This window comes from Leptopilina boulardi, unplaced genomic scaffold (assembly GCF_019393585.1).
Source record: "Leptopilina boulardi isolate dan_hultmark-lab unplaced genomic scaffold, ZJU_Lbou_2.1 LbouV2_169, whole genome shotgun sequence".
NCBI lineage: Eukaryota > Metazoa > Arthropoda > Insecta > Hymenoptera > Figitidae > Leptopilina > Leptopilina boulardi.
Window position 1 is genome coordinate 1867594 of NW_026137717.1, and position 16317 is coordinate 1883910.

Sequence of the window (16317 nt, forward strand, 5' to 3'; positions counted from 1 at the left end):
TTAAGTCCAATATCTATATTTTATAATATTAATATAAATTTATGATTTTTGCTTTACTATTATTATTATTAGTTCTAATTGTAACATTACTCTTTTAGATGAAATAAATTCTGCTGAGGGAATCGGTACCGATTCCGAAACGTTAAAGATGTTTCTTAATATCTTTTACTTGTCCTATAAAAAGCCATTAAATCAAATTTTACTATATTTATTATTATTATTATTATTATACTATTATTTATTTATGTAATATCTTTTTAAATTTATTTATTATTCAAGTTAATAAACATAAAAATAATATTAATTGAAATTCTTGTTGCATATTTTACCTTTTTTCGCTCGTGAAATTGTTCAGAACACCTCGAAGCAAAGAACCTAAAAAATACAAAAACATCCAATTTTTTTAGAAAATAAATAACAGCAAAATTAATCTAGAAAAAAGGAGAAAAATCAAGTTAATTTGGAATGAAAACGAATGATTTTTAAATCTTTTAAGTTTCTGCAAAAAAAAATTAAATTTTGAGGTCGTATTGCACCAAATAGAATTTCAATAAAAAAGCAAAAAATTTTAAAGGGTAACGCTAATTAAAACGCCGCTCCTGTTTTATAAAGTCGTGACGCGCTATCAATATGCGCTTTTGCCACTGGAGTTTATTGATTTTCAGAAGAATGAAAAAAAAAAATAAATAAATATACTCAAGTCAGAATGCAACTGCCGTGTCACTGGATCAATTATTATTTCTCTCTTCTAAATTTTGCGCCGCTCCATATAATTCTGAAAATTAAATTTTTTTTCCAAATAAATTTTTTAGAAATTAAATAATTTTAAAAAAATTCATTTTTAGATTTTAAATTCGAAAAAAAAGATTTCTTTTCCTTCATTCTAGTATTTTTAATAATGGTAACTTTATTTTCTTTTCACTTCTTGTGATTTTCTTTTTCGTCATTGAAGCGTTAGAAGACGTTTTTTTTTTTTTTTCTACGAATAGATAAAAAAAATATCTTAAAATAATTTCTAAATTTCCACATTTTTTGGAAATTACATTTTGCAATTATTTTGTATTAACGGAAAAATTTGGTCTCCCCTCATAAGTACAACCGGAACGTTGTATAATTTCCGAAGCTGCCCATATGCCACATTTTATACATGTTTCCAAATTTTCATTCTGAACGTATTGCGCCAAGAAACCTAAAAAAAAATTTTTTTTTTAATTAATAATATTTTTTTTTTTTAAAATTAAAAAACGTAATTTTAAATTTTGTGAATGTAAAGAAAATTATTACCACCAACGAATGCATCGCCAGCGCCATTTGTATCGACAACTTTTTCTTCAGATATTTTTGGCACATTAAATTCAGTAATTTTATTGTCTTTTATTAAAATAACAGCACCCGCTCCCTGTGTTATAATAACAATACGTTTTCTTTTTGTATTTTTTTTCTCCATTTGTGATATTTTCAATCCAATTTCAATTAAATCACTTGTATTTAAATTATTTGCCTCTGAAAATGCCTCACATTCTGATTCATTGCCAAATAAAATATCAACATATGGCAATGCATCGCGCATTGGTTTTTTAAAAAGTTTACACAAAAATGGTGCACTTAAATTCATTGTAAATATTTTATTTTCATCGCACGCATGTTTTGCAACTGATTGAATTGATTCGGGACTTACTGTCAAGAAAAATCCCTAAAAATGAAAAAAATAATTTTTAATTTTTTTTTTAATTACTTCAGAAATATTAAAATTAACAAAAATATTTTCTGTATTAAAAAAAAAAAAAATAATAATTTTTAATTAATGAATAAAGTAGAGAACTATTGAGAAATGAGAAAAATTTTACTTACAGAAACATAGTAAAATTGTGCTTTCTCAATGAGTATTTTATTTTCCGGCTCGGCAATATGAGTTGGTGAAAATAAATTTGCTGCCGCTAAATTAGCGCACAATGAACGCTCTTTGCCTGTTATTAAAACGGCACATGTTCCTGTTTGTTCCTTATCCGTATATTGATAGCGAACATTTAAGCCATCTTCTTGTGCGCGTTCTTGTAAAATTTTTGAATATTTATCCTTACCAACACAGCCCATGTAAATGCAAACGCGCGGTTTTTCTAAAAACCACTGCAAAAAAAATTTATTTTTTATTTTTTATATCTATAATAATAATAATAATAATAATAATAATAATAATAATAATAATTAAATAAAAAATAAATAAAAAAAAAATAATAACAGACCTTGGATCGACTTGAAGGCACAAAAAAAGTCGTTTTAGTCATATTCCAAAAAAAGTCGAAAAAGTCGATTTTTTTTTTATTTAAACAAAAATATTTTACAGATTTTTAAATAAAATTTTTTTTTAAATAATAATACTTTTTGGAAGGGTTTAAAGTTGAAATTTTTAGAAATAATTGAATTTTAAAAGATTTTGTTAATTTTCAAACAATAATTAAATTTTATAAAACTAAAAATAATTTATCAAATAATTTCAGATAACATTTTTTTAAATGTAATTGAATTTTCAAAGATTTATAATTGAGATTTTTAAAATTAATTGAAGTTCAAGTGATTTTTAATTAACAATTTTTTTGATGATTTCATTAACAAATTTATTAGAAATTGAGGGGGAAAAATACAATAATTTAAAAACCATTTTTAATTGAAATAATGGTTTCAGATAGTTGAATTTTCAAAGAATATTATAAAAATAGTTTAAAAAAATTGAATTTCCTTAGAGTTATAATTGAAATTGATAAATTTTAAAAAATTTTAGAAATAATTAAATTTTAGAAGTTTTTAAATTCAAATTTTTGAAAATAATTGAATTATAATTGAAATTTTGAATAATAATTCAATTTTAGTTGATTTTTGATTGAAAATTTTGATAATAATTAATTTTGCATTAAAATTTTTGAGAAAAATTGAATTTTAGTTGATTTTGAATTGAAAATTTGAAAAAAAATTCAATTTTCTTTGATTTGAAATTGAAAATTTGGAAAATAATTGAATTTTAGTTGATTTTGAATTGAAAATTTTGAAAATAATTAAATTTTATTTGATTTTGAATTGAAAATTTTGAAAATAATAGAATTTCCTTTGATTTTAAATTGAAATTTTGGATAATAATTTAATTTAAGTTGATTTTTAATTAAAAATTTTGATAATAATTAATTTTTAATTTAAATTTTGGATAATTATTGAATTTTAATTGATTTTGAATTGAAATTTTGGGTAATAATTGAATTTTATTTGATATTAAATTAAAAATTTAGAAAATAATTGAATTTTAAAAGATTTTAAATTGAAAATTTAGGAAATAATTGAATTTTAAAAGATTTTGAATTGAAAATTTTGAAAATAATTGAATTTTATTTGATTTTGAATTGATTTATGATTTTGAATTAAAATTTTTTGATAATTTTATTTGATATTTTTTAAAAAGTATAAACAATTGTTAAATTTCATAAAAATTTTAATTGAAAAATAATTTGAAATAATTGAATTTGTGATGAATTTCATTAAAATTATTTGAAAATAATTAATTTAGTGAAGAATTTTAGTTAAAAATTTGTTTAAAAAATGTAAAAAAAAAAAAGTCGGAATAGTCGCATTTTATTAAAATAAGTCGAAAAAAGTCGTATTTTTGGAATAAAGTCGAAAATAGTCGAAAAAGTCGTATAATCCGAGGCCTGTAATAATAATAGTATAAAAATGTTAATAATAAATATTAATTACAAAAAAATATTTGAAAATCGCGCCAATTTTTTTTTTTTTTAGTTTATATATTTCGGACAATTTGTAATTTCGGTCAAATTAAAAATGCCATGCATTTTTTTTTTCTAAATTCTGAAATTACGAAAATACTTGAAAATTTTCTGAATGAGAATTTTGATAAATTAAAATTCGTCTAATTAGAATTCTTTTTTAAATAAACAAAAAAAATTTTCTTTTTAAATATTGATAATAAACTATTTTTATTATCGGAAAAGTAATATTCTCAGACTTTCTTTATCTATTTATGACCCGGCAAGATTTATCTTCTGTAAATAGCTTTCTGATGAAATTAGACCAATGTACTTTGAAGAAATTATCCTTTTTTTTTTAAATAAAATTTCATAAAACTAATTTGAAAATATGGAAAAATAAAAAAAATGTTTCAAGTATTTTAATAATAAAAAAAAATAGAGGCAATTAAATTTATTTTCTTTCAATATAATTTGATTTTTAACCAAAATTTCGAATTTTTTTTTATGCTTTTTTGATATATTTGAAGCTCTGTAACTTTTTCAATTCAATTTTAATTGCAAAAATATCAAAGAGAAAAAATGTTTGCATTAAAAAAAAAAAAAAAAATTACCTGCGCAACTCGCATTGTATTTTGTACGGCACCACCGGCTATAAAATCTGCTTTATATTGTTCAACCAATTCATCGTAAAGTGGCTTATGAAAATCATCAGCCAATATTGCATCGTTTGCTTTTAATTTGTATTTTTTTAAAAAATCCTCATCAACTGTTGCTGATATATCGAGTAGTGGATTTCCTATTCCCAAAATGAGATTTTCTCTAAAAAAAAATTGTTTAATAATTTATTAAAATAAAAAAAAAATAATAATGTAAAAAGTATTTAAAAATTTATTAAAAAGTACAAAAAATTTCATCCAGTTCAGAATTAAAAAAAAAAAAAATTAAAAAAAAAATTTTTTTTGAATTCTAAATATATATATTTTTAAATATTTATTTTGTCATGAGACAGAATATGTATAATGAGAAGGGTCTTTTAATACCGTAGAAACAATTTAGTCTAGCGATGAGACTATATTTTAAAATATTATATAATAAAATATTAAAATTTCGATTTTATTACACAAAAAAAAATTTCATTTTTAATTCAAAATTATTATTTTTAAAATACAATATTTCAAAGAACTTTATAGTTGCATAATTTTTTTAATTACTTTGTTTTTCTTTAAAATTTTATCTTAAATTCTTATCACCACACGTGGTACATATTTACTTAAGTCTTTTTTTTATAAAAACCGAAAAATTAAATTTTTACTCTTAAATTAAAAATTTTTTTCAAGACGCATAAATTTTTTAAAATTATTAAAAGAACATTCTATAAAAAAAATAAGCCGGAAATTAATATAAAAACAAATGATAATGGATAGAAAATAAATGAGTCAACATAACCTAAAAATCTATACACACTTTTTTTTTTTTTTGAGGAAATAGATTTATATTTATAGAAAATAATTGAAGGACAAGTGAATGGAAAATTTTTGAATTTATAATCAAAATACATTGAGAAAATATTTTCTTTTTAAATAAATATAAAAATCAACAAGTGGGTTTAAAAAAAAAATAAATAAATTGAAATTGTAAGTACCTTAAATTTTCACCCATTATCGACAATTTTAAAACGATTTTTATAAATTGAGAAAAATAAAGAAAAACTCGAAAGATATATCAGGAAATTAATAATAAGATGACTACTGTTAAGATACAAATTTATAACAAACATGAAGAAAATGAAGAGGCACAGATTATTATAAAGATACATGCGCAAACGAGGAAATTTTCAGCCAATAGCGTCACTGGCCTAGCTGATTAATGTAGATAAAGAAAACTTTGTGAGCAAAACAAAATTTAGTGAATTTTTATTCTAAAACAAGTGTTTTCTATAATTTTGTACATTTTTTTTTTTTTTTTTTGAAATTTTCGTGAATATTTATACTTGAAAATTATAATAATTGTTCTACATTTGAAAATTTTTTTCTTGAAAAAAAAGGATAATAATTATTTTATCGAATATAACCTCCAAAAAAAAAATTGTATTACAGTGCCGTAACAATTGAAAAAAATTCCTCCGAAAAGCGGAATTTTTAATATTTTTATAATTTAAATATCTTTTTTGGACAAAAAAATCTAAATAAATAAACGTAATTTTTTGAGAATTAAAATTTTTTTTTTAAAAAATAAATAAGTTTTTGATTACACAACGAAAAAGTTAATTTAAAAATTCCCGCCATTAAAGTTTATTTCGATTGGTGTGGATAAATTTCTGTTAGATTTGATCCAACGGAAATCGTTTATCAAAAAAAAAAAAAAACGGTCCGCCATTTTAACCTCTAAATTTATTAATGTTTTTTTACTAATTTTTTTTTTTTTTTTTTTTTATTAAAATCCATTTGTCCGAATGTTATCGTTTTTGTTAAGAAACCCATTACAAATATATTCTACTTGGACGTTAAAGAATTAATAATTTTATCTCATTCAAAAAAAATTGACAAAATCGCATCTTTCAGATTTTATTCTTCTCATCTCGCAAATTTTATTTGAATTCAAGCAAAAGTTGCTACGACTCTTCCATATGATTAATCTAGGTTATGTTTCGTATAATAATCACCACAGAATTCTCTCAGTGTAGAATTTTGTTTTTTTTTAACACATCTTTGACTTCCACTGGTTATGACAAATTCTTTCAATCTAATCTTTTCAAATAATTTAGATATCGAATATAATACAAATATATTCAAATTTAATTTAAAAATTAAATAAAATATAAATTTTTTAAAAAAAAAATTCCAATTTAAAATTCATGCATAAATTTTCTTTTAGAAAAAGGATACAAAATAATGAATCTCGAAGATTTGCCATGGGATGATGTGATTTTCAAGGAAATTTTCAATCTTCTAAATTTTAAGGATTTAATGAATCTTCATGAGGTTTCAAAAAAATTTCAACAACTCGTCAATTCTTACCTAGAAATATTGAAGTATTTCGATTTTTCCACCTTGCATCCTTCAACTTTTTCAGTAAGAAAAAAAAAAAATTTTTCTTTCACCATTCAATTATTACCCTGAAATTATAAAAAAAAACATATTTAAAAATTGTTTTTTCTGTTTTCAATTGTAGATTGTATTAGAAAATTGTCACAATTTAAAGTCGATAAATTTCTCCAATTGTCGTTGGCTGCGTGATTCACACATCGTATATATTCTAAAAAAAAATAAACAATTAAAATATTTAAATATAAATGGATGCTGTGAGTTGGAATTGAAATTTTTTTTAGACTCAATATGTAAAAATTTTATTTCAATTAAATTGAAACATTGTAAAATAACAGATGAAATAATGACAAATCTTGTTAAAAATTGTCCAGCGCTAGAAACACTCGATGTACGACATTGTAAACAATTAACTGATAATGGAATTTTAACATTAAAATTTTTAACAAAATTAAAAAAATTATATGTCAATAATTGTACAGAAATAACAGAACGTGGTCTCGCTCCATTTCGTCATAAGGTGAAAATTGATCGATATCAAAGAAAAATTTGTGTCGCTCGTCCATTAAATTTACAAGTGTAAAAAAAAATATATACAATTGTCGTTCTTTACAAAAATTGTCGAAATTTAATTTTTTTTCTCCCCTTTCAATGGTAAATGGTCTTGCCATTGAGAAGAGAAGATAAAAAAAGAATTGGAAAAAAATATCAATTTCTGTCGATTTTATAGGTGAAACAAAACTCGAGGTGAGAAAACAAAATGGCTACTATCATCTCACGATTTGTAACACGGATAAAATTGGCAAAAATTTATCTTTTTTGCTAATTCTTCTTGAAAATTCTCCTTTCTCAACTGAACCATTTCAGAGAAAAAATTTCTATAAATAAAAAAAAAACATAACCTAAAAAAATCAGTTTTAATGATTCTTGCCATCGAGAATAGAAGATTAGAAAAAGAATTTCGTAAAAAAATCCACTTTTCTTGTTTTTATCGTATAAACAATTTTTAAGGTGAGACAAAATGGCGATCGTCCATCACCTCGCAACTTGTCACATCGATAAAATCGAGAAAAATGAATCTTTTACGCAAATTCTTTTTGAAATCTCTTTAACTCAACTGAAGAAATTTATTTCTTTTCTTAATCGTAAACTTAATCTAAATTGAGAGGAATTGAAGGAAATTACATTTTCAAGTTTAAAAGCTCCTTTATTTATCGATATAAGACAACACATTAAAGACACTGGAATAAAGTGTACGATATATATATATATAGCAAATAGTATCAAGGACGTAAAAAATTACATTTTTGACAATGATTGAGCGATCTTTGCACGAAAGCAATTATAACTCAAGTCTAAAAAAAAAAATTTAATTGGAAGATTTGCTGCTTTCTGCGCCGCTTTCTGCAAAGTTGACTCGACCAATGTATTTTGAATTTGGAACTCAGCAGAAAAAAAGGATTAGGAGCAAAAAAAATTGGATTGAACAAGAGGACAAAAAAAGGGGAAGGGGGTGGAGACAAAAAAAGGTCAAAAAAGCAGAAGGACGCGCTTTCGCGAATCGCGATCGAGCGCGGACCACGAGCGACGCAGGAAGCCAGCGAAGAGGCGCGGCCGAGACTTTTTTTTGCCACTAAAAAAAATCAAGACAGCATTATAATAATAAAGATAAGACAAAGAGAAAGAATTAAGGATTAGGGACTGTACAATGGAACGTCGAAGTTGCATTAACAAAAAAAATACTATTTTTTTTTTCATTTTTTTTTTTTTTTTTTTTTTTTTTTTGTGAATACCACAAATATTACAATGTGTGTGTTACATTTTCAGCATCATCATTACGCTATTATTATAATTATATCGAAAAACACGAATCTTAGTTTAAAAAAAAAAAAAAATTCAATACACATCAATGTGTAAAAAGATTACAAACTAGGTCGAAAAAATTACTTACTGAAAACTCATTCATTAATCCTAGTTTCTTTTTTACCTTTTTTTCTTTTGTTTCCTCCATAAAATGTCGTTTATTATTATTTATTTTTTTTTTTTGCTATAATGTCTAATACGCTTCTCAGCAGTCATAAAGAGCGTAATTGATTTATCTAAATTGCTAATACGAGAGAGAGAAGAGAAAAAGTGAAAGAGAAGGAATTAATTATTAGTCAAAGAGCGCTCCAATCACAATGGAGATCTTCGATTCTCTTTTCTTTTTTTTTTTTCAATCCCAAGAAAATAATTACACGTAATGAAAATTTCTCTTTACAAAATTTAAAAAACAAAAAAAAACTATAAAAATTTACAAAAAAATTTCTCTTTTGGAAAAAACAGATTTCCTTGTGATTTGAGCGCTTGGTAAAAAAAAAACGAGATATACGGAATTAAAAGCGGAATCTTTTGGTAAAAATTTACATTCAGCTTTTTTTTTTTGATTCAAAAAATTCCGCTATTAATTTGTTTTCGTATCGAAGACAAATTCTTCACAAAAATGTTCTATATTGGTAAAATGTTAATGCGCTCTCGTTGACTATTTTTTTTTTTTTGCTTTCTGAAGAGAATGTCTTGATTTAATTATAGTTATATATATTTATTTATATATTTTGTTTATATAGATAAATATACATTTCGTAGGGCACTGAGAAAAAATATTCTCACTCTTTTTAAAACGGTTTGTATTCGGATTTTTTTTGGTTCTTGGGAAAATTTTAATATAAACTTGTGAACGGAGCTTAAGTTGCATTTTTCTTTCTCTGCAAAATTTTTCGGTTAAAAAAAGCCGATTTCTTTTTTTTTAAATTGAAACAATAAAATTTCGTACTTTAAGCCCTGTTCACATGTAAAAATTTCGTACTTTAAGCTCTGTTCACATGTAAAAATTTCGTACTTTAAGCCCTGTTCACATGCACAAATTTCATATTTTCCCAAGAACATTTGGAATTCGACTTTTTTTTTTTTTTACACAAATAATGAAACCAATTAAATAAGTTTTCTTCTTTGTTCTCAGTGCAACGCAATTATAAAACGAAGACATATTTAAAGGTTGATTCTAAGTATTTTTTTCAAAAAAAAATTGTTTCTTTTTTTTGAAAAAAACCGGGTCCCAGTGTATACAAGAGGGAATAATAATAATAATAATATTAATAATAATAATAATAATAATAATAATAATCATAATAATAATAATAATAAGCAAAAGGAGGGAATTGGTGAATAGTGTTTTTGTGTGTCTTCTATTGAGTCAATGAAGAAAATGTGTGTTTTTTTTTTTTTTTTTTGCAAACCTTTTTAGTTTCTTTGTGAATGGTTTTTTGGAAAAAAAAAATACTGTGAACAGTAATTTTTTTTTTCATTTCTTTTTTTTGTCACATCGAGCGGGCGGCGGCAGATCTTTGCGCGTGCGTGCAGATCGACGGACGGCCAAGAGTTTCTCGGGTCCCGAGGCTTCCTGCTCACACATGCGGATAGACAAGACTTGACAACAAGACGACAATCAACATGACCGACGAACAGACCGACACACCGATCCGATATCCGGACGCGACGACGTTTTAGTATGGTGCGAACCGGCGCGACGGCGATGGCCCTCGTATTCCCGGTCTGGTAATCAAAATTGTTTTTGTTGACGTCAGTTACACCGACGAAGATGATTGATGATAAAAAGAGGAACAAAACGACAAGACGGCAGCAGTCAATTATTATTTTTTTTCTGCTTTTAATTTTTTTTTTTTTTTTTTTTTTTTTTGCTGATGCACGCCGTTTGAGTTAGTTCTTATTATACGATATTAAAAATATATTTTGCTTTTCCATTTTGTCTTAGGGACGAGGCATTGAGAATATCCCGAAAAAAAAATTTCCATATTTTGTTATTAATAATTTCATTTTAATGGTTTTTTGATTCCAGACCTTGGATTAAATTTTTATTTATGAGCCCGTTTTTACCGTGTGGATAAATTTAATGTTCCGAGAAATTAAAGGCAGTAGATGTATTCTGCGTTTGCGCAGGAGCTATCAACATTCTGCGCAGACGCAGAATATATCTACTGCGTTTAAGTTCTCGGAAGATTAAATTTATCATAAAAATAGGGCTCAACTTAAAATATTTCAAAAAATAATTGTAAAAATCATTAACGAATGTTAAATTTAACAGAAATTCTCTTTTAAAAAAATGTCGACAATTTGTTCCAATTTTTATTTTACACAAATTGTTGTTTATATAATCGAATTTTTTTTTTTTTTTTTCTAAAGCGTCAAATTTTCTCGATTTCGAACTAAAATTGCAAATGGCCGAAACATAACCTAAAAACTAGATTTTTTTCATGACTTTTCAAAATTTTAATTTGATTGGTTGAATTTTTTGAAAATCGTAACAAAATTTTTCATTTGTTTTTATAGGTTATGTTTCGGTCATTTGCAATTTTGGTACGAAATCGAGAAAATTTGGCGCTTTTTTAAAAAAAAAAAAATTCAAATTTTATAAACAACAATTTGTGTAAAATAAAAATGAAAAAAAAATTAAAATAGAAATTTTTTTCGAAGGGGATGTTGCCTACACCTCAAATGGAAAAGACTTTAAAAAATTTATCAAAAAAACTTTCTTCTCTTCTTTAAGCATCTTTCTCTTTCAAAAAAAAAAAAAAAAACTAAATTTTGACTTTTCATTAATATTACAAATTTCAAATTATTTTCTAAATAAAAAGTTTAGAAATAGCTTATATAGAAATATTTTTTAAATTACGCGCAAAAAAAAATATTGAAAAACAAACATAAAAGAGGTTTAAAGTAACATAACCGTAATTTTAAAATAAAAAACGTGAAAAAATAGTAAAATAGTGATAAAAACGATAAAATATTGAAAATTAAAACTGAATTTAAAAACTACATTAAAAACAAAAAAAAAAATAAATAAATAAAAAACAGTAGTGAAAAAAATTAAAAATACAAAAATAGTAATTATTGTTAATACAAAAATTAAAGTATTAGATAATTTTTAAAATTTTAAATAAAAGAAAAAAAAATTCAAAAAAATGACAAATATAATGAAAAGTCAGAATTTGAAATTGAATTTCTCCAAAATTTTATATTTAGTTGTAATATATAATAAAAATTTTATTTTATTCCTTAATATAAGGTAAAAAACGTTATTTTTCATTTTTTTTCAATTATCACAAAAAATATCACAGAAATATCACAGACAGTTAATATTCTAATTACTAATTATTATTATGTTTTTAAAAAATTTTTTTTCCTTCTCACAGGACAATAAAATTGAGCGAAAAGAAGAGAAAATTAAAATACTAATTAACTTGTTATTTTAAAAGAAACAAAACACAATTAAATAATTTAAAAAAAAAAAACATTACTAAAACAAAGAAAAAATATTAAATTTTTTTTTGAAAGTCAATGACACTTTTACTTACCTACGGGTATCCTCAAACGAATCTCGACTAAAGTCCTCATACATGCCTCTACTGGAACATAAAAATCATAATAATAATTCATTATTAATTTAATTATTTATTAGCAATTTTTTTTAATTCTCTTTGGACACTTGTTAAAAATTTTCCACAGAATTTTTCTTACAAAATAATAAAGGAATTTCGACTTATCGATAATTATCGATTTAATTCGATTAATATTGATAATTATCGATTTCATTCGATTAATATTGATAATTATCGATTTCATTTGATTAATATCGATTAAATTCGATAAAAATTGATAATTATCGATTTAGTTCGATTAATATCGAATCAAGTCGATTGATCGATAAAAATCGACATTGATCGATTAATCGATAATTATCGACTTTTATCGATCGATTAATATCGTATTTTATCGATTGATTGATAATTATTGACTTTCATCGATCGATTGATATCGTATTTAATGGTTTCATCGATAAATATCGAATTATATAGATTAATATAGAATACAAACGATTAGTTTAGAAATATCGACTTTGATCAAATGATTACCATTGAATTTAATCGATTGATCCAAGTCGATATCTCTAAACTAATCGATTGTATTCGATATTAATCTATAGCATTCGATATTTATCGAGGAAACGATTAAATACGATATTAATCGATCGATAAAAGTCGATAATTATCGATTTATCGGCTTAATTCGATATTAATCGACTGATTTAAAGTCGATATCTCTAAACTAATCGATTGGATTCGATATTAATCGATTAATCAAAGTCTACAACTCTAAACTAATCTATTGAATTCGATATTAATCGATCGATCAAAGTCGATATCTCTCGATTAATCGATAAAATTCGATATTAATCGAAAACTATGAAATCGATTAATCAACAAATATCGACTTTAATCGATCGATTAATATTGAATCGAATCGATAAATGGAAAATTTTTTGACTTTGTCCACAGAGAGAAGTTAAAAGATCGGAATTGTAAAAAAAAAAGAAAAATGAACAAAAATAATCACCTGAATCGGCCATTATTGCCACTTGGAGGTGGTGATCGTCTGCTAAACATTCCATAATCATTGCTGCGTGAAAAGCCACTGTCGCGCATTGATCCCATACCTAGTGGTGGCATAGGTGGAATTGGATCTCGTCTTGGTGCAACTGGTGGCAAATAAGAATCGCGCATCGAACTTCCCATATCGCGGCCAGACATACCCGTCATACTTGGGAATCGCCTCTCATATAAATCTCTGGTATCATCAAATCCACGTCTATCATAGTAACTGTCGTAATCCTGCAGAATTCAATTTTATTTTATTACGCTACTCCCAAAAAAAGCCCTCTAAAATTTCAATAACTTTTTGACTAATTCAAATTGCGCCTCGTTTCAAAATTTAGTAAATTTTAAAAACTTACACCAAAGCGTCCTCCACCCATAAGCCGCTCCCTGAGGAATGGCGGGGGTGGTGGTGGTGGATAGGGATCACGTCCAAACATACGATCGCGGAATCCATTTCTATCGGGTCCACCTCCCATTCCACCCTTTGGACATTCTTTAGACCAATGTCCACCGCGTCCACAACGATAACATTGTTCAGGATCACCCATACCAGGCCTTTGACGTACGCGACTTGTTGATATTTGTACTTTCATTGGTTGTCCATCGACAATATGTCCATTTAATTCTTTAATTGCATCATTAACATCACCAGTCGCTTCAAGATGTACAAATCCATAATTACGTACAATATCGCATTCAACTACTGTACCAAATTTTGCAAATAATTCACGCACCTGTGGCGCTTTTGTATTATCAGTTAAATTGCCAACAAATATTTTTGTTGTCGGTGTATTTGGACCTTTACGACTTTTTGCCGCTTCACATTTTATTGGCTGTCCATGCATCATATAGCTATTAACATGTTGAATTGCATTTCTTCCGCTTTCTTCATTTTCCATGTGCTGTTTATTTATATATATATTTATTTAGAAATATTTCAAATAATTATGTGACGCTCCGCGACAAAAGTTGCGCCTAAGCTCCGAAAAAATTTTTAGATTAAACTAATTTAAATTAAAGAGTGTGCGGCGGGTCAACATAACCTCAAAAACCTGTTAAAATTAAAAAAATTGTTTTTAACGAAAACAAAAATATTAATTTTAAAAACAATTTTAGAAGATCTAGCACGGTGCTTTTTTTTTTTTTTGCTTAGGGACTATTGGGAAATCTGTATACAGATACCTTGGCTTCCGCATGCCAAGGTTATGTGGGGTTGGTAAAAAAAAAGAGAACACTAAACAAAATAAGCTGGCGAACTGCTACCAGTCCCGACCCACTAAAAACCCGTCAACCCTTCTTGGGAGCCCTTTTATCCATCCTCGGTACTGTCGTGAAGACTTTTGCCTTCGAGGGTGGCGCTCCAACTCTGTCGCAAAAGCGACTTCGTCCATTCCTGCGGACATCCTGCGTTATTAATTTTAAAATAAAACTACAATCAGTGTCAGGCGGAATCAACAGCACACCAGAAAAGAAAACAATAAAAAGTCAAGAAATAAAATAAAAGTAAATTAAACACGAAGCTGAAGTACGTAACGTTTATATAAACGATTTTTAAAGAAATAATTTTTTAAAATGAAAAATTCTATAATTTTTTGCCTAAAAAATATTTCTTGTAGTTTTCATTAATCAAGAAATTATAAAAAAATATTTTTTAGGCAAAAAATTATAGAATTTTTCATTTTAAAAAATTATTTTTTTAAAAATCGTTTATATAAACGTTGCGTACTTCAGCTTTGTATCAAAACTGAATAATTTCAGCAGAAAAATGAAAATCTTTTATGGAAGGAATAAAAAGAAAACTCAATTTTTCGTAATTTTTTTGTAGGTTATTTGTTATAGCTAAATTCAAAAGCGCCCCACAGTTAAAATTTCTGTTGGAAATTAACGTATGTGTACCTTAAGCAACATTAATGCAGTTAAGATGTAAAAAAAAGAAGTAATATCAATTGTATAATTAATAAAAACAGCAAAAAACAGCGTTTTCTGGTAGTTTTTAAGCCTAATCACTATATCGTTTTTCTTCTTTAGGTTGGCAGTATTGAATGGTTATAAATTTTTACAAAAGATTTTTTCATTACTATTTTTAATAATTATTTTATTTAGTTTTCTTTGTTTTATTTATTTTAATTGTATTATAATTAACTTTTTTTCTATTATAATTATTCTTTATTAATTTTATTAGTTATTACTTTTTTTTTGAAAATATAATATTTTTTTTTAACATTTTGAATTACGGATTATTTAATTAGATTCTTTAATATTTTGTAAACACTTTTTAGGACATTTTTTAATTTTATTGAGATTGTTGGTTATACTTTTAAATTTGTTTAATAAATATGCCATGCCACTAAACCTTTAAAAGTTAATTTGAATAATATACACTTATTATGAATAATAAATGTAAAATAATAATTAATACTAAGATATATTTTTTATTAGTTTTAATCGCATTTAATAAATTAATTATTCTTGAGATAAATTTCTTTGTATATTTTTGTGATTTTAGAAATTGTTAATCAAATAATGAATAATTAACAAATTTATTTAATAAATTCATTAAAATACTCTTTCTTCAAACAATAATAACAAACATGTAAAATACAACATGAAAAGTCATTTTCGTACAAGTTTATAACCTTTCAGTAGTGTCAACCTAAAGAAAAAAAAGCGAATATCAATTCTGAATTGTCATGTTTTCCAAATCTCAGCTGGAATGGCAGGTTTCTCAAATGTTTTATGAAATGACTCATTTTTCAAGACTGCTCTAAAGTGGCACGTTTCTGCATCCAACCGACGATATATATTATTTTAATGGCAAAAGTTATAATATTCATTTGAAAGCTTATAAAATTCCCAACAAATTTCGAAACGATTAAATCTAGATCTTCTAAAATTGTTTTTAAAATTAATATTTTTGTTTGCGTTAAAAACAATTTTTTAATTTTGACAAGTTTTTGAGGGTTATGTTAACCCGCCACCCTCCTTAATTTAGATTAGTTTAATCTAAAATTTTTTCGGAGCTTAGGCGCA

At 25.0% G+C, this 16317-nt stretch overlaps 2 protein-coding genes and 1 long non-coding RNA gene across 10 annotated transcripts in view; 1 reads left to right on the top strand and 2 right to left on the bottom strand.

The window, feature by feature from the left end:
• LOC127277561 (uncharacterized) lies at positions 1-5543 on the bottom strand. 4 transcript variants are annotated; one of them, XR_007842376.1, is made up of 8 exons: positions 5395-5543; positions 4364-4571; positions 1852-2127; positions 1285-1693; positions 1044-1189; positions 697-775; positions 330-375; positions 1-174 (listed from the first exon to the last, which is right to left on the bottom strand). XR_007842376.1 is itself a non-coding variant. In XM_051298783.1 (6 exons), exons 1-5 carry the CDS (start codon positions 5409-5411, stop codon positions 1053-1055), a joined length of 1047 nt encoding a protein of 348 aa, XP_051154740.1. In that variant the 5' UTR covers positions 5412-5543; the 3' UTR covers positions 601-775; positions 1044-1052. The 4 variants fall into 4 exon arrangements, 2 of the variants coding, with proteins under 2 accessions (XP_051154740.1, XP_051154739.1); XR_007842377.1 differs by lacking the exon at positions 697-775; XM_051298783.1 differs by lacking the exons at positions 1-174; positions 330-375 and having other exon boundaries at positions 601-775.
• LOC127277564 (uncharacterized) lies at positions 4809-9757 on the top strand. Of its 3 annotated transcripts, none has more exons than XR_007842379.1 (3): positions 4809-5386; positions 6627-6823; positions 6924-9757. It is a non-coding gene; the product is annotated as an uncharacterized LOC127277564 (long non-coding RNA). The 3 variants fall into 3 exon arrangements; XR_007842380.1 differs by lacking the exon at positions 4809-5386 and adding an exon at positions 5518-5638; XR_007842378.1 differs by lacking the exon at positions 4809-5386 and adding an exon at positions 5660-5947.
• The window catches only part of LOC127277559 (RNA-binding protein lark), a 12876-nt gene continuing 5194 nt past the window's right edge, over positions 8636-16317 (bottom strand). Inside the window, exons 3-6 of one of the 3 annotated variants that reach the window (XM_051298780.1) lie at positions 13644-14189; positions 13247-13521; positions 12208-12258; positions 8636-10387 (exon numbers count right to left, since the gene is read on the bottom strand). In XM_051298780.1, coding sequence (XP_051154737.1) covers positions 10339-10387; positions 12208-12258; positions 13247-13521; positions 13644-14189 — 921 coding nt within the window. In that variant the 3' untranslated portion in view covers positions 8636-10338. The remainder of the gene's footprint in view (positions 10388-12207; positions 12259-13246; positions 13522-13643; positions 14190-16317) is intronic. The other 2 variants (XM_051298781.1, XM_051298779.1) reach the window with 2 other exon arrangements.